Consider the following 25,150-nt stretch of genomic DNA (forward strand, 5'->3'; position numbering starts at 1 on the left):
AATTGTAATAATATTGTGGTTATTCTAACAAGTAGGTTGTAGTAGCACTTACAAACAGTAATACATAGGAGGTAAAAAAGGAACTGTAAAAATCATTTTTAATTAATTTTAATCTGACAATCTGATACTGTGCTTAGTGGAAATAAAATTCTAGTCATTAGAGAGGTTTTTTTTTTTTTAAGTATAAAGATGATTCCCTAGGCTTTCCTGTGACTCTCATAGGACCAATCTTTTAATCTTATACATATCCAACACTTTCAGCTTTCTAATTTAGCCCCCACGCATCAGGAAGGAGGTGACCCGCCTGGGAAACGGCTGTTGCTGCAGGGCCTACTCCTCACTATCAACAAGTAACGCCATGGGATTTTGCTTATAATTGGACACGTCCGAAATTTCACCGATGCCAGGCCTCTAACACCTGACAGAAGTGTTAGTGAACCAGAGCCCCATGGCCGCATTGGAGAACACACCTCATGGATAGCAGCAGCAAGCACGCATCCCATCCTCCCGTCATGCCTTTGTCAGAAAGAAGCAAAACTAATCGTAAAATCTCCAAGGGGTGGAGAAAAAGCCAATCGTAGCATTTTTCTATTTGAAAACACTATTAAGTTGTGCAAAGCTAATAAATAGAGTGGCTGGAGGCAATTGCTAGTAATTAGGACAAGAACACACTGGTTTGTATTTGAAGGGTGTGCATGCGCACACACACATGTGGACGTGTGAGGTATATATTTTTATGCCCATATATGGGCGGGGATGTGTATGGAGGCCAAAATCCAAATAGCTATCACTCTCTGCGTATACGCCCTATTGAGACAAGACCTGTCGCTGTATCTGGTGCTCACCAGAAGGCACGGGATGGCTGCTCGGTGACCCTCAGAGAGCTGCCTGTGTTGCCTTTCACAGAGCTGCAATTATGATTGTGTGGCAGCTGCTCCAGTGCTGCTGGCATTTCAAGTCAGGTCCTTATATTTGCACAGCTACCTTACTGAAAAAGCCACCTCCCCAGCCACCAAAATTAAAAAACCTTTTAAGCATACACTGAGGTGGTATGCACTAATATCTGCACACTTTTAGGTATTTACAGTTACATGAGCGAGCTCTATTATCTAGCTATCTCGCTCCTACACTGAAGACTCTAAGTACTAACGCCCCAAAGACGTTGTGTATATCTGATGATATATCATATAATATGCAACCAAGATGATTTTACTATTGTGATCATGAATGCTTAACACTTGATGTGACTGTTTTAAAATCATCAAAAATCATTGATATTAGCCATGAAGATACTAACACATGCCCATTACCACATAGAACGCTCTTTTCAAACTCTGTCGGCTGTGCAATCACGATTAGGAGCGTTCGATGGAAGTGCAATAAAGTTGGAGAACGTACTTTGCAACCTGCGTGTTGGGCTCTCTCCGTGCAGCTGTCTCCGCGGCAGATATGGGGAAGGGTGAGGGAGCGGCAAGGAAGAAACGTCATGGGTCTGAAGTTTGTACCAGTGTGGCTCATCATCTAGCAGAGCCGTTTCCAATTCAATTAAAATCTGCAAACCGAAGACACAAGGGCCTGTTATACCAAGAATAAAGACATCTCTTCAATCATCTTAGAATTCTTATATTATCACAGTAATAAAGTTACAACCAACAAGGACATTTAATGTTGCCACACTGTCAGCAATTGTTTGGCAATAACTAAATGAGTTACTAGTGATTTTATACTTTAAATAGTTATATTTAGTACATAGACCTTGACTAAGAAGATATTAAATGTGCCATGATATAGCAATTTTTACTTTTAAGATGTCTGTGATAACTGATTGCTATCTTTTATTTTGTAACTCAAAAAGCATTTTCCTTTAGTTACTAGTAACATCACAGTAACTGATAAACGAGGAGAAAAATTAATTAAAGTATCTATTAACAACCAACCATGACACATTGTATATCTTCATTATAAATAAAAATTGACTGTCTTATGGGAAAGGATCCCAAAGCCAAAAAGGCTAAAATGACTTAAGTTCAGAAAACCTTGTTAGTAAAAGATAAAATGAAGCAAGCTGTCTTCCTTAAAACTTTATGTGCACTGAACTATACCGCTGACAATGCAAAACGAAAACATCACAGCACTAGCTCAGTAATAATGTCCACTGTCATAACATTTAGAAACAAACAGTGAGAAGCAAGAGTGGGTAACTGACATGCACCACATGATGATATGGACAGGACAATAGGAATGTTTTAATTATAAAGGAAATCAGTTTGTAGAAATTATTCTTTTCCTTCAGATTGCTAGACAAGTGTGAGAGTTTATGCATACTATATAGAGCTACTGTGTAAAGACAAAATGATACTTTTATCCATGCTATTTAACTACAAGTAAATAAGAAAATAGTGTTATTTTACTAGGTCTAAATGTTGCTAGTACATTTTCAATATTAGAGACGCTATGCTGCCAAAGTAACGCATGCTATACTAATTTAATCCTCCTACAAACTTGAGCTGTATATTATCATTATTTACACTTGGCTAAAAAGGGAAACCAAGGCAAGGCAGATCTACCTGCTGGACACTGGGGTGGAAAGCGATAGTACCAGAAATGCAGACAGGCCACTGGCTAGGGTTATGGCCCCCAACGGTTGCATGCTCCCTCTGTCCAAATGATGCATAGGTTTGTAACTCTTTAGCTGACATCATTCAGTTCATATTTCTTAGTATTATATGCAAAAAGCTAGAAAACTGCTTAGCCTTTTAAGCCTCTTTTCATTTGTTCTCACCACTATAATTATTAACACTTTTCTCAACTCACAGTTTAGACAGTCTTTGCTTGAATCTTTCATTGTCCCATTACTCACAGGATTAACCCAAACAGGAAACATGCCCTGGTGTTCTTTCAACCTCGAGGCTTCATTTCTTACCACTGTCTCTGCCAGTGTGAGTCAGCTGACCCAACACTGCTACACAGCGCAGCTCTGACGCTTTGTTATTCTCTCTGCAGAAATCTCACTCCCTCAGACTATGTTAAATTTTATTCTTATGACAATTTCCTTTAACCATTCAGTCCAACACATCAATTTGTCGGAATCCACAATGAGCTACAAATTCTTGAGGTAAACCCATGGGAAAACGTCTAATACATTATATGGCTTACAATGTAATCAAGGAATAAATGAATAATTGGTCCAATAAAATAACAAGGATTGAAAATGCTCTACAAGGCAACAGTATCTCGATCAAGTGGAAATAAAACATTTGTTATCATACACTAAGATCTTCCCTACCCCTTTATTATTATTATGGGGTGTGTGTGTGTGTGTGTGTGTGTGTGTGTGTGTGTGTGTGTGTCGGTATTAGTTTTAGTTTTGAGACGGAGCATCATTATGTTGCTGCCACTGTCCTTGAATTCTTGAATCAAATGATCGGCTTCCCTAGGAGCTGTGATTACAGGCGTACAGCACTATTTACATATCCAATTTTGCTAAGAAATTTTAGAAACATTGTTTTCTTTAGTATCACTAAGTGTTATTATAAAGCAGTACATTCATTCTATTAAATTAAGAAACTATACATATTTTTAAATACACTGATAGCATTCAGTAAACAACAGAAGAGCCTGAGAAGCTTCTACGCTAACTTCAGGTACCTCTCCTAAGAATTCACTCTCTTCTTCCCGGACTCGAGCTTGGTCCCAGAGCGTGATTTCAAGCATTCTTTCCCGGAATTCTCTTCGGTGGACAGGAGAATAAATGAATGTCTGGTTCCATTTGGGTTCCGATGTCTTCTTTACTGTTTTTGTTCTTCTCTTGTTTTTATCACTATTTTAATAAAAAGAAAACATGAAACTTACATAAAAGGTTTTTACTCTAAATTTTATCAATATCCAAATTTTCAGGTGAAAAGTCAAGTGAAATATCATCTTATTTGTCATATTATAGTTGATGTAAACCTTAAAGTTCCTGCTAAATTATGATGCATCATGCTGAGATATAAGCTGAGATATCAAATAAATCTTCTAGTCACTTAAGCTGCAGATTTTAATTATTAAAAAATAGATAAATTGTAATATTTATTTCATGAATAAGGAGCTTAGATAACAATTATAGTATATTTTATGAAATAATTTTATCTCAAATAAAAAATATTATTCATTTGACAGAAAACATGTTCTTAAAGACACAGAATATTGTTTTTATGTAAGGCCGCCAAATTAATGTTAATAGGAAGATAAGATAATTATCTTGACAGATGAGACCTACAGCTAGGAGGCTTTCAGATTTACTTTGCTGGATATGTCTAGTTATGAAATATTTTAAACTATGTAGCCCACTATAGGCATATAATTTGAACTATGTTTATGAATTTCCAACATAGATTATAATATTATGTTATTAGGCATGTTAAAATACATTTTATCATACAGTTTAACATTAGTATGCTAAATAAAAAATTAAAGATGAGAAATGGACAATTAACTCTAATTAGAACTGGCATCTAAAGGAGGCCGGAAGATAAGTCATTAGCTTAACTGAAGACATGAAAGGCAAAGCTCTCACATTAGGAAGGGCTCTCCATAGTGAGCAGAGGCGGAATGCCTCCTGAAGTCCCTCACAAACACAAGTGCATTGCAAGCTCCACCACCATCTCCTACGAAGAACTATTTCAAAAATCTTATTTTCAAAAAGTAAAAAGGGACAGGTTTTGCTTTTCTTAAAAATGTAATTGAAAACATCAAAGTTCAATCATGGTATATAAGTCAAACAGTACAAAGGTACTAACTGTATTTAAAAACAAGGATTATTCTATGAAGGTATATAGTAGATAGATTGCTGAAAATTAAGTAAATCCTTAGTCTCTAAAGGCAAGTACATTATTAGGAATATAGTAAGCATGTGTTCTAACCAAAACTTTGTTTTCATTCTAGTACTTTGGTGTTTGTTTAACTGAAACAACAAGCAAACATTTGTATTCCAGATTTTAAAAGGGAAGCAATATATTTGTGGTCATAACCAACTTTTCTTCAAAATATTACTGTTAGAGAATATGGTACATTAAATAGAAAATATTTTTTGACTAATATAATTGAGATGTTGGAGTTCTTCTGTAGCTCACTAACACTGCAAGAAGTCACATCAATTAAATATCAATTGTTGCTTCATCTATTCAAGGATTTCCTCCTGAAAAATTGTCAGAAAAATTAATAACTAATGTTTGTTATCTTATTCATGTGTAAAAATCGGTCAAACAAAAGAAAAGCTGAGATGATAATGTAACTTCTGAGTATTGCAAAAAGAATTCTTTTCCCTATTAGAGATAAAACCTTAACACAACCCACTCAACAATGTAAGCTTGAAAAGTATATAACTGTTCTCAAATACCTGGTATCTGACAAGAAACTCAGCTGATGAAAGGTTCAGATATCGCTCACATTCTTTGAGGTTAAAAAAAAAAGTTAAGGACTCTGCCTGGGATACAAAGGCCAAGGTAAGGAGAGATGTTTTTATCTTAACCCGCTGCCTCAAAGAGAAGAGGAAATTCAGCAAAGTAATATAAAACTAAATAACAAAGTTAATCAAGAAAAAAAATCAGTAAACTTTCAGCATCTGAATAATTAAATGTGCGCAGGTGGTGAGGCACGTGCTGCTCTCCTGACAACCACAAGAAATCCCCAGGCCCTACATGGTGGAGGCAGAGAACTGATTCTAACAAACTGTCCACACACACACACACACACACACACACACACACACACACACACAGAGAGAGAGAGAGAGAGAGAGAGAGAGAGAGAGAGACAGACAGAGAGAGAGAGACAGAGAGAGACAGAGAGAGACAGAGAGAGACAGAGACAGAGAGAGAGAGGTGGGGGAACACCATGTGATGTAAAAATCAAAATAAAGTAAATGTCTTTCTTTAAAAGTATGCATAGTTGAAACCTAAGAAGTAGGAGGCTACAGGGTCAGTCAAGGAAGTGGCGACGTCTGTTGTGGGTCTGTGGCATCTCACCCAGGGGCGTCTACAGTAACAAACCCCTGTGCACTGCGCAGTCAGGCAGTGCAGCTGCCTCGGTGGTATGGTAGACTGGCTGGGGAATCTATCATCCAGCTGAAATCTAGGTTCTATCTGGCAACTCCAATCACTTAACTTTTTCCTTTCTTACATTTCATATGTGTCTCTGGACAAAAGAAGATAACCTAAGTTTTCAGACACAATAACTCTTTTCAAGCTCACTTTATAACATAAAATTACACAGTAAGAAATTTCTGATAACTCTAAATATTGTGAAATCTTAACATATTCTGGAGCATTTGGTTTACGAATTTCACTTTTAAATCTATCACTTCTGATGTGATTGCTAATTTCTGCCTCTGTTGCCTTCCTTGCTAGAATTGCTCAGTAGTCCATCTTGTCTTTGGGGCAGGGATGCAAATCTTTTTAGCCTTCCCACCCTGTAAAACTTTTATGCAGATGCTTTACTTATTCCCCTGTGTGCATCAAATCCTTTGTTTATTCAAAGGCTTAGCGACATTCCAGGAAGTTGATGGCTTGGAACAATGGTTCTTTTGTGTTTAGAGCGGTGACCAGTTGCCTTACCTTTCTTTCCAAGTGCCAATTCTCTTCAGCTTGGCCAACTGAGTAAGACTGAGTCTCACCCCAGCCAAGGAGGAAAGCTGTGGTCTCTGTTCCCTCTTTCCAGCCTCTCGGTCAAAAGTTAAAATTCTCTTTGAAAACACTAAAATTTGAAGAGTGCTCTCTCTTTTTTTTGTGACCCTGAACTTATTTCCAACAAGTATACAACTTTGATGAACTTTTTGCTTAAAATAGTTAAGGACCAAAGGTGTTCCAGCAAATTGAAGATGTGCTCAGAGCCATTTCCAACCTTAGAAAAGTGACTCTGACTTCAGAAGCCATGCCTTAGGAAACAGACAGAAAGGAGAGAAGTGCCTCCCCTCCTTCATGTTTCATGATGCTTGCTCAAGTCCCTTTTATTTTGATATCACTGCAATTATTAAGAGTGACTAGATTACTTTTCAGGAAATATTTCTGCAGTCCTAAATTCCTTTAAAATCTGGGTAGAGCAAAATCATTCATGACAAAAATAAAAATACAGTGCTTGAACAAGTGATTTTAGGCCCAGTGGTAGGTGAATAATATAAGTGATAAATACAAAACATACCTGTGGACTTTATATTATGTAGTTAAAACAAAAACCACTATGGTCAAGAGGTAAAGAGGTTGAAAGTGAAGAAGAATATGAAAACAATTTAAGTTCAGTTCCAACTTTGTTTACTATACAAATTATATTAAAATTTTTATTCAAAAATATATGTTAATAATTTTGGCATTAAAAATATATATTTACTTAAGAAATAAAATATGCATATGCTTAAACAAATACTTAAATAAAGTCATATATAGTAAATGCAAAGCTCTCAAAATATTCTCAAATACTTACTGTCATTGATACATCAGAATGACTATATTTATATAATTTCACAAATATATGACTGTTGACATAGTAATGGATGATACAGATCTGAAACATTCTTTGCTTTTTCACTTATTTTTAAGAGCATGTATGTTTTAGTTTAAAATACATACCTTCTGTCTGGGAGAAAGTAAATTTTAACATAAGGATTCCTGGGCCTTCCATCTTCCCTGGAAGGGAGATCCTTTGCTCCCAAAATTGTAACTATCAACTGGTGACCAACCTTGTCAAACCATAATTTTATCTGAAAAGCAAAAATATTCATTTATCAGCTCAAAATACACTACCAGTACATGGTTACACTTCCAGTCTTTATACCATTCTTTCCTACTAATATAAAGAGAAACATTTTCCCAGTACACTGATTTGTTAAAATAAGAGGATATACTATAATAACTTCAATGAATAAATAAATTGATTCTGATGTTTTAGTTTCATTGATAAATCACTTGGGCTTTTTCTTTAACCCTGGTGTGATGAGTTAGTCATGAACATATAAAATTACACTGTTGTATTATACTTTGTATATGATCCCTATAAATCTATCTTCACTTAAGAATTACTATAGTTCCTTATGTTCATCTTTGCACTGAAAATAAATATTCTAAATGCAGTGTGGACAGTAAAAAGTAAATGGTATTCAGAGGGAATTTTCAAGCAAATGTTTGTGTCTCCATAGTAAGGCACTATAGCACTAATAGATTCCTTTAGGTTGTATTTATACCTATAATAAATTAACCTTCAGAACTTTTTAGAGCTACCATTCCTTCTTTAGAGGAGAAAATACCTTACATAGTTAAAATAGTAAAGTTTCACTTTGTAATTTTAAATAAGAAAATGTGTACAATGTTGCCATATCATAATTAGGGATTGACACCTCATGTCCTCCTGCTCCTGAATTCTCCAAAACTTCACACCTTCATCCTTAGCTCACCGAGTATCCTCTCTATCCGGATCTGTATCCGATCTATGTATCACCTAAGATCCGGGACCTATTACCACCAACTAAAAACTGAAACGGAACCAAAACTTTGGAGCTTGAGAATCACAAAGTTTAGTTACACATGAGACACGACTGTTCAGTCCCAATTCCACGATGGTTTTGCTGGGTCCCTCTGTTTATATTCCAGAAAATTGAAGGGTGACTACACTGGTGAATCACAAGGGGGAGCCTGGCAGCTTAAAAGACTACACAAAATTATTTCTGTTCTTGCCTTGTTGGTGCTAACAGAGATGAGCCCTCTTAAAGGAAAAGGATAACAGACATCCAAACTATGAAAATAAATACTACTAGCTTTCATGTTTTGTTTACTTGAACTGCAAAGTGGTTTTCTATTGCTATTATATAATAAGAATTTTCTACCAGCTAAAATGTTCAAACATAGACCCTCAACAAGATTTTCTCAAGCTATGCTTAATAAACATGTGATAGTGCTACTATCTAGTTATTACAGCTATAAATTTCTAGGCTAGCTTTTTACCTAAGAATTAAAATGGAATGTTAGAGTTTTAAGAATTTCAGCTTTCATCCAAAGGACACAGGACCTCAGAGAAAACACAGGTCTCCAGGCTAGAGATACCAGCACTTGGAAGACCAAACGAGGAAGACTGAGACAGACCAAAAACTTAAGGCTAATCTGGCTACATAGTGACTTTGAAGCTACGTGAGCCTCAGAGCAACACCCTGTCTCTAACAAGAAATGGAACAACTAAAAACTGAGTAGGGGCTGGGGACGGACTCAAACTCATTAAAGGAAAAACTTTTTAATTTGCTTGCTTAGCAACATTAGACTACAGACATAGAAAAGATAAGAAAATAGATTAAGCTATTCTTTTGACAAAAGCCAAGAGAGAAAAGTAAAGAAATTCGTATGTTTGATTGTTCATGGGATGAAGGAAATGTAGACAAGTATCAATGTCTTCTAAAGCCTGTGATGAAGATCAGATTAATTTACATATTCTCTACTTTCATCAATAATGGCAACTCTCAAAGGTTTAATTTTTTTTTCAAAAATATTATCTTCAGATTTCCCTATAAGGCCAACCGCTATCCCTGACTACTATTATCTGTTTCTTATATAAACAGACGTTGGCTTTATTGATTTCATGCTGCTGCATCAGCACGTCATTAACTAAATTAACTGTTCAAATATGTAAGTATCAGCACTATTAAGTAAGAACCAATCCTATTACCTCTGATAGAAATTGGAATTTTTCAAATTGTCTTGAACTGGGCACTTAATAATAGCCCTATTTTTCAGTTTTATTTCAGAATGCACATTGAAGTTTTTAATATATATCCAGAGCAAAAATATTTTATTATCTATGCTATTTTGTCTTATTCTTAAACCTGAGTTTTAAAACTAAATATTTAAAAATATAGCTACTTGCTCCCGAAAACATAACAAATACAACTTCATAGTTCTATCCATAACGAGCCTTAGCTCAATTAATTTAATAAGATCTTGGTATGATTTTCATTGTTTAATATGACTATCCTCTCATCTTTACAATGTAGCCAATTTAAATTGATCACAACAAAACTTTAGCACTAAGATAAATATTTTCTATTATATACTATGAAGTAGAGTTACTATTTTAATTTTAAAGTATTATTTAAAGCCAACAATTGTTTTAAAAACATGCAACAAAGCAGGGAAGGCATAATACTACTTTTAAGATAACTATATTGGCATTATTGTACCATATAAACAATATCCTAATGAAAAGAGGCAAACAACTTGTACCCCAATCTTAAAAGCAAAAGGAATGATAAAATACAAATAACATAATATATATATTATTTAGATTCCAATTTTTGTTCTTTGAAACTCTAGAAGTTGATTTGTATATATCAAATGAAAAAAAACTATTTTAAATAAGGTACAAATATATTTGCCAATCTCCTCAAGGAGTCGTTGCTTGGAAAATGCAAGAGAATGTGGATGTAGAATAATGAATGATTTAAAGAGACAGCATCCTTTGTGCAATAAAGAAAAATTATCTAGAGTTTAAAATTAGCTATTTCAGTAAGTCTTTCTTACAGAGATATGCAAAATCTACATCAAAACTAAATTGGAATGCCACTTTGAAACCTATACATTTGAGTATTTCATTAACTTACAAAATAACTGACAATAATTGTCTCTTTAAATTTGTATTCGATTTCTAATCTCCATGCAGAATTTTACAAGCTGCCTTATAGAAATGATTTGGAAGTCAATAGTATGGTTTGGAGCAACATACCAAAAAAAGTGTTCCTACTACGCATTTTCCAAAAACATACAAATAAGGGATAAAACACAACTTTAGTCTCTATCAGGCAGACAAAGCCTTTACCTGAACCCTAGGGACAAAAGGCGTTGTTCTTCTACTAAGGCTTTGGCTCTGGTAAGCAAAATTAAAGAAAAAAGCAATAAAACAAAACCAAAGAGGACAATATGCTGGAACTAAAAGACCAAAAGTAAAAATAAACACATAAAACTGTCCCTTAAATACAGTGTTTCCATGACAATATATTTAAAATAAGTACTTCATTATAAGAAATAAATATTTCTAAACACTAAAATACATAAAAACTATTCAAAATATTCTAAGATACTACAACGTATTTAATCACATACATAAAATAATCTATATAACAGGAATTAAGACTGAATGTACAAGAACATAGTCGTGATTATGTAATTTTAGAGAATGATTAAAGTATAACCTCCAAATCAAGAAATTTAAAGCTTTACCTTTAAACACACTGCAGCCCATTATATCCACGGGCGAATGTTCCTAGCACACCGACAACTGCCAAATCCATCGAGGTCTAAATCCTTTATATAAAATGGCATAGTACATGCCCAAAACCCACAGGCTCTCTAATGTTTTTCACTCGTCTCTAGATTAGTTATAATGTCAAATGTAACACAAATGCTACAAGTCGTTGGTGTGTTATTACTTAAGAAATAATCACAATATAGAAGTCTACAGCTGTTCAACATATTTTTTAAAAACTGGTCCACAGCTGTGTAAGTGCATGGGTATGAATCCTACGAAAATGCAAGTCTGCTTGTGCACAGGTTAAAGTGCAGGTAAGCGTGATGGGGGACCTGGGACCCACCACTTGAGATAGCGTCAACTGCCAGGCACGCCTACTAACACACTTGTCATGGGACCCACTGCTTGAGATAGCGTCAACTGCCAGGCACGCCTACTAACACACTTGTCATGGGACCCACTGCTTGAGATAGCGTCAACTGCCAGGCACGCCTACTAGAACACTTGTCACCGTCTTGTATTTACAGTTCTTCGTTTTTCCCAAATTTCTATGGCCTGTTCATTGCAGTATGCTATTCCCGACAGCTGTGGGAGGTCACTGCTCTTATCCCCAGCATGCAAGTGAAGAAAATACACTGGAAGGCCTAGGTGAACTTCTAGATGCTCCAAGGCTAGTATGACAAACACAGGAAGTAAAACTCAATTCTCAGAAGGAACATCACACTTCTCTTCTGGATTTTTAAGCTTTTATTTCTAAAACCATTTCTAAGAATGAATAAAAAAATATTAACCCAATTCATAGGTCATAGGTGCCAATCATAGATCAAAAATGAAATCGGAGGCACGTCTCTGAGTTGGACACTTAATTCTGCTTCTTCTCGACAAGACTCCACTGCTCTTCTCTTTGCTGCAGGCGAGGACTGAGGGGGCTTCTGCCCAGGTTCAGGGTCGCTACACAGCATGATATTTAAGTAAAAATAATAAAATCTAAAAACCAGAAGAAAACAACTTTAACAGCAGAGTGTTGGTCACCAGGAGTCCCCTTTCCCTCTCTCCAAAAATGAAGTAAGTACCAAATCTGAGTTTTCTTCCTCTTCAAGTGGAGATTTGCCCCAAAGAGGAAGTGTTCGGATACGGAATGTGACAAAAATGTCTGTCTGCATAAATCTGCATAGATGAAGCTTTAGTAAGTAAGGGAGTGGGGTGTGAGGTCTCCGTAGATTAACTACACATGCCAAGGGGACAAGGAACTCCAGAGAGTTCATGTTCTCTGCTCCTATCTCTATAGCATTTAAGATAAAATATGTCATGAAAAGAAAATATTTGAAAAACATATATTACTTCATAAAATGAAGGGTCTACTCTAAGAAGAATATTTTCATAGAAATGAATCCTTTACAGCAAGCAGTTTTCCATGATACAAAACAACCTGTAGCTATCAGATTTACAAAATCAACATTTTTCACCTTATGTTTACCAATGAGTTTACACATTAAAGGTAAATATAAAATAGGTTTGTACTTAGGTGGCACTTTTAAATGATGGAAAATATAAAAAAAATGCAATGTATCATTTCAAGGCTTAAATTCAGGAGCAATTGCTGCACTGCAAAGTTGTGAAATTGTCATTTTTCTATAGTCCAACCTTTGCCATTACCCCAGGGAAACACAGTATACCCTGGGTCATTCCATCCCCCTCGGCACAATGGCTGTCTACGCTACAAACCCTGGGTACTTTATGCAGGAAGGCGATGCTGGGTGTGACACATCTGTTACAGAAGAGGCTTCTTCATACAAATGAGGAATCTGAAACTGCACGCAGCAATCTAATTGTGAGTGTCTAATGTCATTTTTCACTACTCCATGTACTATGATCTTTAGGACATGCATTTCATGCAATGCATCTAAAATGTTAAAGTTATGATAATAAAGTATTAAAACAATAAAGTTCAAATGTAAAACTTGAAAAGATGTGCATGGTGCACCAGCACACGATGGAGAGGCAGAAGCCAGTGTTTCTGTTAGTTCTAGTCCAGCCTGGAACAAATAGCATGTTCTAGATCAGTAAGGGCTACAGAGTGATATACTGCCTCAAATTACGAAGGAAGAAAGGAGCCTAGCAAAGTTGTCCTCTGAGAGGCTCCACCCAGCAGCTATTCAAAACGCATGCTGAGACTCATAGCCAAACACTGTCATGAGGAAAAGTGGAGGCGAGAGAGGAGAGAAGGACCTGTAGGACAGGAGCTCCACAAGAAGGCCAACAAAGCCAACTAACCAGGGCCCAGCGGGGCTTGCTGAGACTAAAGCACCAAGCGTGGACCATGCATGGGCTGGACCTAGGCCCCCTACACAGATGGGCAGCTCAGGCTTCCTGTGGGTGCTCTACTAAGGGGAGCAGTGGCTATCTCTGACAGGGACTCTGTTGCCTGCTTTTTGATCACTTCCCCTGGCAGGACTGCCTTGCCAGGCCACAGGGGAAAAGGACACACTCAGTCCTGATGTGGCTTGATGGGCTGGCGTAGATGAGGAGCGGGGGCTCCCCATTTCTGAGGAATAGGTGATAGGTAAAAAAGGGGTGAGGAAGGGAGGGTGGAACTGGGAGGAGAGGAGAGATGGAGCTATGACCAGGATGTAAAGTGAATAAATGAAAGGAAGGAAGAAAGGAAGGAAAGAAGGAGAGAGAGGAAAGAGGAAAACAAAGGAAGAAGAGGGCAGGGGAAGAAGGAGGAGTGGAGGAGAAGGAAGAAAATACATAAAAGAAACATACATGGAGTATTTTTTAATGTTCTCAAGTTTCATGAAGGGAGGTATAAAAGACAATTATTCTAAAATTACTTACTTGCTTAAATAGACAAATAAAATTAATATTTGCAATATTTAGTAAAAATGAATTGCAAAAATATTAAGATAAATTAATTTTGTAACTATAAGCCAATCACTGACAATATAATTTAAAAATAATGATCAGTAGAATCAACAGTGTAGAGAGTTTCTGTAGAAAAAAGGAATCCTGAGACTTTCTAACCTAGAAAGAGAACAGGACGCATTTTAGCCCAACACCCTACCAGACTCCTACCAAATTCTATATGCAGGCTTGAAATTACTCAGAATTACAAAAGTTGTCTTGCAAATGAAGCAAGAGTCAAAATAAGGAAGTGCTGCCAATGGGCTCAGGAAGAATAAACTTGACTGGGCTGATTCTGGTTTCCTCATCAAACACATTAGTGGTCCTTCCAATGAGGATGGCCCAGGAAGGTAAGCAGACGCAGGATACACATGGGGACAAAATTAACTACACACACCTTTTAAAAACTAGTCAGCAGCTTTGAGTCTAAAAGCATAAACAAGAACTATTTATTATGTGTCTTCTATTTTAAAAATTCAGCAAATGAACTAACATAGTAGGAAGATCACCTCAAATATATACAAATAATCTGTGTGCTGAGGCATATAACAATGCCATGATTTAATGAGAAATGAACCCAAGTAGGATTTCTCAAAAGCAAAAATGCCCGAAGGAAGAAGAAAATGGAGGTGCAACAATTAAAGATAACCATCAATGCATGAATCCAGAACCATCTGAGAAATGACCACCTAGGCTTGCCTGTGGGAGATCATCTTGATCACATCCCATGAGGAGGGAAGATGCATGTTAATTACGGGTGAGCCATTCTCCTGGAAAGGTCCAGCACCATTCAAGATGAGGAAAGAGAGCCAAGCACTAACATGTAAGCACATCCTCTCTGTTTTCTGGTGGATGTAATATGGCCAGTCATTTCAAATTCCTAATACAGACAGAATTAACTCTTTCTCTTTTAACTGCTCTTATCATATTATTGAATTATGTCAACAGAAGAAAAGCAAAAGAGAAAGGTAGGGCTAACACATAGGAGTGTTCTTAAGAAGTGATATATGTAGGCTACATTATCATACTAAACCGAAATTGCCTGTAGGCTAGTACAGATACAGAGACAGGCTTGCAGTAACTCAGGAAAGCATCTTGATTAAACTGACCTAATACAAAGAATTTGAATAAAAGGTATATAATAATAAAAGGCATTCTATCTTGTTCATTTATATTCATGGTGACTAGAATTACTATTTCTGTCAGAAAATTAATTTATATGTATATACATACTTATACACATTATATACATATAATATGTGATTGATAGATTAGATGTGATTAGAATAATTTTTAATAACCTCAAGTTTATACTTTAGAGTTTGTATTATAATTTTACTTCAAGAAAGTTCCTGACAAAGTAACTTACTATAGAAAAAATAATTAATATATATCCAAGTATTTCAGTGGCATGATTATTTGTAATAAGATGATAAATGCCATACTATAGATATGAAAGTAAAGATAAGAGGGAGTCTATAAGTTAATATGGAAGGAAGCAATAAACATAATATACATATAAGCACAGAACTCATGAGCCAGAGGCTGAAGGATCAACAGAAACTCAGGGCTAGCCTGGCCTAAACACTGATGCTCAGTCCAGCCAGGACTGCACGGCCAAATTCCAACTCAATAAAACAGGATAAAGGAAAAAAGAATTCGTATGTGAAATTTTACTTAAAATATATTCATGTATTATAAAAGGTCATTTGCAGTGTAAGGATTATTAGTGATTTTGTTATTGTACTGACTAGATTTCTGGTAATAAACATGAATCATATTAATAATTCCTGTCTGGTTTGTATGTAATTTGAGAATGTATCAATGTAGGACTTCAAAATGGATGCAATTAACATTTTAAATAAGTTAATAAAATATGTTCCCTCCAAGCTAAGAAAACGAGAGCACACTTTCCTACTAGGCCACAGTTAGCCGGGCCATGGCCATCTGCACAGCCTTAGCAGCTTTCTCCTGCTGCCAGGTCAGTTTTGGATCAGGAGCAAAACAGTTGAGATTGAAATTTCTCCAGATCCCTTCCTGACCCTTCCTGGCTGTCTCTCCTAGCAAAATCTGTATGGGAGCTTGAAAAAAATCGCAATGATGTAACAAAGTAGAACTGTTAACAATAATGCTCCCCCAAAAATCAAATATTACCATTTCCCCTTAAAACTAAAAGGACAGATTTCCAGCTGACTTACCAAGAAGGTAATTCTAAGGAATTTAAAGTGCAATCTCATAATCGTTTGGGTTTTAACAGTTTTGGGGTTTGAGAACTTAACTTTTCTTTAGTACTCAGGAAATTCCAAATTTAACAATCACCAGCGTATTAAAAATTACTCTAACAATAAATTTGAATGTGCTCTAATATAGAAACAATACTGTAATAAAAGCACTTAAATTCACAAACCATTTGTAATAATAATATAATATAGAATTCAAGTTTTAACTTATACTTGAATAGATACAAATCAATGGTCACATTGTAAAAAGTTACCCAGTACACCCAGGACTTACATATATCCCTCATCACGTTAGTTGGTCTTTTCTGTTGTTAAAAAAAGAAACAGAACAAAACAAAAACAGAAAACCTCTAGAAACCTTGTATATCTGAACAATATTAAAAGTATGCCCCAAATTTCCTTAATATGAAAAAGCAAAAAAGAATACATGAATATTTGCTTCTACCTTAGTACAATCTTTGCCAGTTTCCTCTTTCTCAAAAAATAATAGCAATCCCCAGTCCTTTTAAAATGAAGAGTGAAAATCATCACCCCAACTTCGGGAATAATTGTGACAGTTAAAAAGGGTTACATATCTTCATAAAATCATTAAGCTCTATAAACCTAACATTAATATAAAGCATAATAACCCAAAATTTTTAAGTAAAAATTATCACAAATAAGAATCTAGTGGTAAAGGCACAATTATGTTCTAGGAAGAACTTGGCTTACAAAAAAGGCAAAAAACAATCCAAGGAAAGCCTAACATTACATTTTAAAAACAATATTTAATGCTCCCAAAGAGATAAATATAGTGGTTACGTACTGAGAGCTGTCCGGATAAGAACTGCGGGGCGTCCCTCAGCATGCCAGGACTCATGGGAGAGGTGACGGATATAGAAGGGCGGTCCATTTTTTGAGATTCAAACGAGCTAGAACCTGAAATGACAAGGATAAAGAATAATGAGATGTCTCTTCACACTTTCAGAACGTTCAGCGTCCTTCTTTTAAAGGTCCTTTGATGTAGTCCATTTTATTGCCAGAATGTTATAAACAATCTTAAGAAATTCTTGGTGATGTTTTGCTTTTGTTTGGCACAGTTGTTTTTGTTGTTTGTCTTTGTTTTGCATAGGTGCTCCTGAGGGCTGGTGAGGGCCACAGTGACCCCTCTGCTGCGCTGACTGTAACAGCAGCATGCTCTACTCCAGCACTCACTCCTCTATTATGTGTACTATGCTCACACTTAATAATGAGGAGGAAACATGAAGAATGGAAGAGGAGCCGGGCGTGGTGGCGCACACCTGTATTCCCAGCACTCGGGAGGCAGAGGCAGGCGGATCTCTGTGAGTTCAAGGCCAGCATGGCCTACAAAGGGAGTCCAGGACAGCCAAGGCTGCACAGAGAAACTATGACACGAAGAGAAAAGAAGAAGAAGAAGAAGAAGTAGAAGAAGAAGAAGAAGAAGAAGGAGAAGGAGAAGGAGAAGGAGAAGAAAAGAAAAGGAGGAAAAAGCAAAACACAAAATAATAATCCATCTCAGGACAACCTAAACTTTAAATACTAAGAACATAAGTACTAGAATATCCAACATTATTAAATGTTTCCAGGTGATTTTTTGTTTGTTTGTTTGTTTGTTTGTTTTGTGTTTTGAGACAGGGTCTCTCTGTGGTCTTCAACTCATAGCAATCCATCTGCCTCTGCCTCCCCCAAATACTGGGGTTACAGGTTTGTACCACTGTGCCCAGCTGCTAAAATATTGCTCCAGCAGAAATGAAATAAGAAGTTATGAAAAAGATGTGTTCAGGCAGCAAACAGTCATTTTTTCATTTTGGAAGCTGCTAACCCGCATTTCTGATTTACTCAGGAATTTAAGTTTTATTTCTTCTCAAGTTTCTGATGGGGCTGAAGACCAGATAGTTTTGTTTTACAATTAAGCTTAGTTATTTAGGGGTTAAGATGTTTTAAAGTCTAGATAGATACTTTAAGTTGATAGAGATGAGATATGATAGATATTGATTTTCATTCAGAAATTTATACTCACTAAGGTAGGAAAGATATTTTTTTCAAGTTTGCCAGATACAAATAGCCAAAATACTATGAATATAACATTAATTTAATCCCTGATTGTTGCATAGTTCTTCTCACTGGATGTAGTTTATTTCATTTATGTATAATAATATAAATGTATATGTAAGAAATATAATTTAAAAATTGCTTTGGAAATATGGAGAATAGTAGAAACATCAATAACCAAATGTTATGTGAGTGAATTTGTTTGTAGTCAGTTGAAAGAAGCAGTTGGAACGTGAACAGAAACTAAGATACTGGCAGAACTATATGTACTAGTAAGAGAAAGACAGCATTACCAACTGTTTACGTATAGATTAAAATGAAGAGACGGAGAACAGTAATGAGGATTTAGACTTCGGTGAGAGAGTACCAAAGGATGCGAAGAGAATGAGCAGAAGGAACTAAGGCGATGCCATGAAATAAAGCTTATCGGTGCCACTTTAAAATCCTCAGTAATTCCGGGCGTGGTGGGCACACGCCTTTAATCCCAGCACTCAGGACTCACAGGCAGGCGATCTCTGTGAGTTCAAAGCCAGAGTGGTCTACAATGTGAGTCCAGGGCAGCCAAGGCTACACAGAGAAACCCTGTCTCAAAAAACAAACAAACGAAAACCAAAACAAAATCCACAGTAATGCTGGCAGGGATAAAACAAAATACTGAGGTTATCGTAGAGTTTATATATTTTCCTACAGTGATGTGAAATAATATGAAATTTTCCATCTTACATGATGCAGTAATTGAAGTTGTACTTCCGTCTACCGTACTTCATGCTGCCAGATAAATTTATTCACTAGACCTTTTGTGAATAACAAGAGATGCTTACTGACACATCCTGAATAAATTAAACTTACTGGATTCCAGTTGTGCGTGCGTGCTGTCAGGTATTCTAGGGATGTCTCTGAAATGATAGAAAAGGATAAAAAAAATAAGCTTTTCACAATTGAAGCATCTTCTTTTCTAATCAAAATTAGGAATAAAAAGACACAAACATACAATAAGTATGTGAAAGCTTTATGAAAATAAGACAAGACCAACTGTATTTTTTGTTTTTCTTTTTTGTTTTTCTTCCCTTTTTTTTTGTTTTTAAGACAAACTGACCTAGATCTCCTATATAGGGGAAGCTGGCCTTGAGCTTCGCCACGTACTTCTGCCTTTTCTTCTCTGGACTAGAATCACATTTTTGCAGCAACTCCAACAGGAAATTAAACCTATGTGCATTTTTAGCAGATTTATAAAAACATATTTTATTTCCTATGTGTCTTACTATATATAACCATCTACTCTAAAAAATGCTTTGTATTCAACAAGCTTTTATAAACATATATTAATTCTACTCTTTATTTTTGCCTATTTTTCTAAATAAATTTCACTAGAACTCTAAAATCATTAAAATATTATAATTATAAATATACATTTTAAAAGTTACATTGGTAACAGGCAAACATGATTCATATGGGGACTTCCAAAGTTACCTTATAACTATATTCACATCAAAAAATACCTATACTTATTTGATATATAAGTAGATAGTAGTAACTAGTGTCATTCATAAAATATATGATTATAAATTATTTAGAATATTAAATATATAATTTGAGTACACTTTTATACTAAAATAGATTTACTTAATATACTAAGCTGACACACTATGGTTTTACTGTATCACCAAACTTTAGAAAGGCAAAAGGCTACAACCCATAATTTCCTAACTGAGTGAATACAGGCATTACCACAAGCCTCCATTTACAGATGCATTATACCCATACAATAATTTACTGCCAAGTTACAGATATTTCTAATTTAATTTTGATATACCCTCTACATTATCATAGAACATAAGTTTCGACAGAATAAAGTATAGTGAGGACATTTCGTGAATAATCTTCATAATTTAGATTAAAGGGTTAAATTCGCTGCCACCTTTGGGAAGTATAAGCTATTGGCAATAAAATGCAAAGGCCAGCTGTACTTTAATGTTACTTGTTTTGACCTGATTAATCGCATTTTTAAAGAAACTAATTTTCCTTAAGTAAACCCTTTATCTGGGAATTATATGGTCTTTGATCCTATCTTTTGTAAGCTAGGATCGCCATTTGAAAAACAAAACGAAAACATTGCATTACATGTAGATTACAGTGGTTGGCGTTCCTGGAATGTAAAACACCACTGAAACGTTTCAAAAAGTAATGAGCTAATATTTTTCCTTTTTTATAAACAGCAACTATTTTATCATATTTTATCATAATCAGATAAAGAAATAATCATTAATTTTGGTCAAATGTTTGGTCAAGGAATAACACTGTCTATGAAATAACTTACTTTCACAAAACAGACAATCCAAACTGCTAAACAGCAGTCAGCTTCACACACAAATAAATGAGGGAGAGTGGGGCTGGGGCGATGGCTGGGTGTCGGGAGCGCACACTGCTCGTGCAGATGCCAAGCACCAGGGTTTGGTTTCCAGCACCTGCATGTTGGTTTACAACCACTCATGACACCAGGGAGTCTGGCCCTCTGCTGACCTCTGTGTGAACCAGGCAATTGTTCTGTGCAATACATACATGTCAACAAAGCACTCATACACATAAAATAAAATTACTCCTAAAAAGTCAGTAAAAAAAAAAAACACATTACTAAAACTGGCTTACCCAATCGGCCTTGAAACGACAAGCTCAACTTGTGGTTCAGGTTTGGATTCTAGAATAATGTTGTAAACTTCCTCAAATGTGGCTCCTTGCAATAGCCTCCCATTCCATTCTAAGACTTCGTCACCTGTGGTGTCAGGAATAATTGTATAAATATAAGTCCGTAAGACATACTCAAAGTAGAAGCAACCGTTGCATTTCAACAAATCCCAAAACTACATCCACCGTCTCAGAATGACGCACAGACTGAGAACAAGTGCAGTAGCACAGAACGTAACGGCTAGGATAGGACATCTCATCAAAGGGACAGCGGTCCCTGGAAAAACACTACGTTTGAGTTACAGCCACTTGGTTTCTTACCGGAAGACCTAATTGTAGGCAAGTAGGTGTCAGCAAAGTCAGCTCTCGCTCTGAGGACCGCACGGCTCTACTCTAACTGGTGGCACATGTGTGGTTAGTTAAGCACTGCTTGCTTTAAAATTGTCCACTGTCAAGTGATTCACATGGCATGAACTCTTCTTCGGAGGATTTAAGGATTTCTCCAATAGGAGTGGAAGGAACTGACCGAAAATTATGGAATGATATAATTTAGAAAATGTGTAATTATTTTAATGAAGTTTGTTTTCTAAAAAAAATATGGAATTTTTTTCCAAACGAGAAATAAAGATTTTGGGAAACAAAATTCAAGTATCCATCACTAGTATCAATTATATAAAGTTGGGTGTGGGAATGTGCAGAGAATCTGGGAGGAGTCGGGGGAGAGGCATGAAAGTAAATTTATAAAGTGCTCAAAAAATAATAAAAAGTTTTCAAAGTAACATTGTGTTTAGTATGATACAAAGAATAAGAGATGTAACTCTCCATTAATGACTAAAGATTTTAAGCTTTGTGAAAGAAACTAATTATTACTGTTCATATTGCTTGTAAATGAGTAGCAGTTTTTCCTAACCACTCAGGGCTGGCATTTTCCAGGCCTTCTAGCACGTTAGGCAGGCGTCCTACGGTGCCAGCCTCACAGCTGACACACGGATGTAGACACACGGATGTAACCTCCTGTGGGTGGGAACGCACCTGGTCTAAGATGGCCGACCGTATCGGCCAAGCTTCCTTTCTTTACTTTGGTAATGAACGCACAAAGGCGACCTGATTCCGTCATCTTTCCTCCTACAACCTGTTTAAAAGAGGAAAGGATCAAAGCTGTCAGACTGCTAAAATGAGCATAGAAAAGACTCAAGTAAAAAATTTCACAACAATTTAGATTTCGAGCTGTAATTTAATGTACTAGATTTTATTTCTTAAATAATATAGTGTAGCCATTTCAAAGTAAGTGTCTGCAAAAGGAAACATATATTCCAAATCTGTTGAGATTTAATTCTCTACTTGTTAAAAATGCAAACACTTTAAAATCAACTCAACAGTTTCTTATTATAGAATTCTCATTTTTATCATTTCTCAAAACATTGCAGCACCTTTTAATTATATACACATTTTAGGTATAAAATTGAAATGTAATATAAAAATTTCTCATTACTTTTCCTATAGTTATGATAGACAACTACATTTTCACCAATAATCTTTTAGTGATACTGATGCTATGCATAACGATAATAGATCTTTCATGAGAAAATTATCTTAACTAACTTCCTCAGAAATAAAGCAAACCTTAGATTATTTTTCTACTTTTTATTTTCTATTAAAATACTGTAGAGAAAACACAGTAGACACACAGATTAGGAATGCTGTAAAATCACATGTAAAATGCAGAACTCTTACAAAATTAACTCTATGGCTCTGACCAGCCACTTACTCAAGCAGCCGGGGAAGCAAATGATAGGACTGAATTCACTGGCTAGAGGAAATAGGTTTGTTCTCGGGTTACAGATGAGTGAAATTAGAAATTACTGACCTATCTTATCTTATCCCATGCATATAATCCCCAATTATGGGGACTCTACTCAGCTGCAACTAAGTCAGTACTAAGTAATACGATGTTTAACCCTCAAAGCTAAATGTAAATTTCTTACAGCTTCACATCTCCCTGAAAATAAATACTTTAAGAAAACTGGTGGTGTTCAAGACCATTTAACAACAATAGCACTGTAATTAGTATAATTATACTCAGTGTTGATTATTACAAAATTCAGATACTACGCCTGACATTGTACTAAATACTATATACGGCTTTATCTTATCCTATAACTGACTCAAATGAGAGACGTAAAATAATCAGATGAGTGTCAAACACATTGTAACCACCCAATTCTACTTACACCAGCATTTTTATAATACCTGCTGTTGACTATAGTCTAGTGTACACCTTGTGTAGCAATGACTTAACTCTGAAACATCACTCTGTTTTATTTCATTTTTTTCACAGATACACAAAATGTAAAAGATCTCTATTTGCATACCTGGCAAATAGTGTTCTATAATTTTATAATTCAAATATAGACATTAATATACTTGTCACATTTTTAGGGGATTCTAGATTGCAAATGGTATATATCGCGTTAATATAACTCAGTTGCTAGTCTTTGACTGGTACACAAAAGGGCATCAGTTTGATCTCTGACACCTCAAACCAAGACAAACTAGTTTTCTCTAAAACATACACATCCATATATACTAACACACTTTACTACATCACTACAAAAATATATTTTGATATAATGTATATACTATAATTTCAAGTTTTCATACCGAAAAATGAAAAGCTACTATTTTAATACCGACATAAATATAGGCAAGACAAACAGTACAGGTTCAAGCATATTCATGGTATTTAGGATTCTAACCTTTCTCTAACCAAGTTACTATTAATGTCTTTCAAAAATGTATATAAAACTACTATTATGGATTACCAAAAATTAATTGTGTGCACATACATGTGTGTATGTGTGTGTTTGCAGGTGTACATTTGTATAAACGTGCATGGATGAATGTGTGCCCACAGTGTACGTGTGTCTGAGTGTGCATGGATATGTGCATTTTCAGGTGTGTATGTATGTTACTGTGCAAAAATAGCTTAAGTTTACAGATATACATGTACATGAGTGTGCCTGAATGGTTGTCTCCTAAATTGGCATAGGTAGAGAGAGCTATATCCGTTAAGTAATATAGATCCAAAACTCCAAAAACTTTATCACATACCTTTAAGCCCAGCATTGCTCCTGAGTCTCGAGGTACACTCCCATCTTTTAAACGTTTATTTAATAAAATACGACCAATCAGACGATCTCCATCTTTGGATGGCTGCCAGGTCACAGGGTGCTGACATACAACATCAACAATAATGAAAGTTAAGCTCATGACAGATCACGTGATTGAACAGCATCTCTAAACGTCAGAATTCTAAGGGGTTATGATTACACAAGCCAGTTTACATTCCAAGCCACTGGCTTAAAAGAGCTTCCTACATTAGCTTTATAACCCCAATTTTGTGAATTCAAGGTTTTCTTTTAAATCCACGTATCGAAAATTTTCAGTTACCTACTGCAAAATTAAAGCATAATAACTCTGAAAATTTCTTTAAGATACATGCTAGCTCAACTTGGTGAAGATTAACCAAAACCGCACAGCAGTAAAAGTCGACTTAGTGGACCTCACCAAAAGGTGACAATTCCTTCTTCAAATACTTTTGGAAAGTTTTGAAATATTCTTGCCCTAGTAAAAGTTAAAAGGGGAAACATTATAACATGAAATCTAAACTCATATTGAGCATTAAAATTCTCAAAACTACATAAATCCCCACTACCTTCCCAATTGAATCGCATGGGAGAAACAGGATTTACTCAAAGATAAACGGGTTGTTTCTCACTTCATAAATGTTCACTGATGTTTTTTAATAGGGTCTTGCTACATAGCCCAACTTGCCCTTGAACTCACTATGCAGCTTGGGCTGGCCTCGATATCACTGCGGAGCCTACGCTGGTCTCTAAATCCTGTAATGGTTTTCCTGCCTCCACAACACTGACATGAAGAGTATGGGCTACCATACCTGGCCAAAAAAAAAAAAAAAAATTACTGGTTGTTTTAAACTTATTCTCTAGTCA

General features: G+C 35.7%; 1 protein-coding gene across 42 annotated transcripts in view; it reads right to left on the reverse strand.

Moving 5' to 3' along the window:
- Window positions 1–25,150, reverse strand: part of RIMS2 (regulating synaptic membrane exocytosis 2) — a 458,924-nt gene that overhangs the window by 200,803 nt on the left and 232,971 nt on the right. For 24 of the 42 annotated variants that reach the window (XM_084751253.1, XM_084751252.1, XM_084751254.1 and 21 more), the window contains 8 exons: window positions 24,249–24,368; window positions 22,170–22,269; window positions 21,102–21,225; window positions 19,305–19,351; window positions 17,209–17,321; window positions 7,605–7,735; window positions 3,649–3,820; window positions 1,399–1,552 (listed from right to left, as the gene is read on the reverse strand). In XM_084751253.1, the coding sequence (XP_084607379.1) occupies window positions 1,399–1,552; window positions 3,649–3,820; window positions 7,605–7,735; window positions 17,209–17,321; window positions 19,305–19,351; window positions 21,102–21,225; window positions 22,170–22,269; window positions 24,249–24,368 (961 nt within the window). Of the gene's footprint in view, window positions 1–1,398; window positions 1,553–3,648; window positions 3,821–7,604; window positions 7,736–10,830; window positions 10,879–17,208; window positions 17,322–19,304; window positions 19,352–21,101; window positions 21,226–22,169; window positions 22,270–24,248; window positions 24,369–25,150 lie in introns of all 42 variants that reach the window. The other 18 variants (XM_084751276.1, XM_084751250.1, XM_084751258.1 and 15 more) reach the window with 1 other exon arrangement.

Source organism: Acomys minous, assembly GCF_964271855.1.
Source record: "Acomys minous genome assembly, chromosome: 12".
Taxonomy (NCBI): Eukaryota; Metazoa; Chordata; class Mammalia; order Rodentia; family Muridae; genus Acomys; species Acomys minous.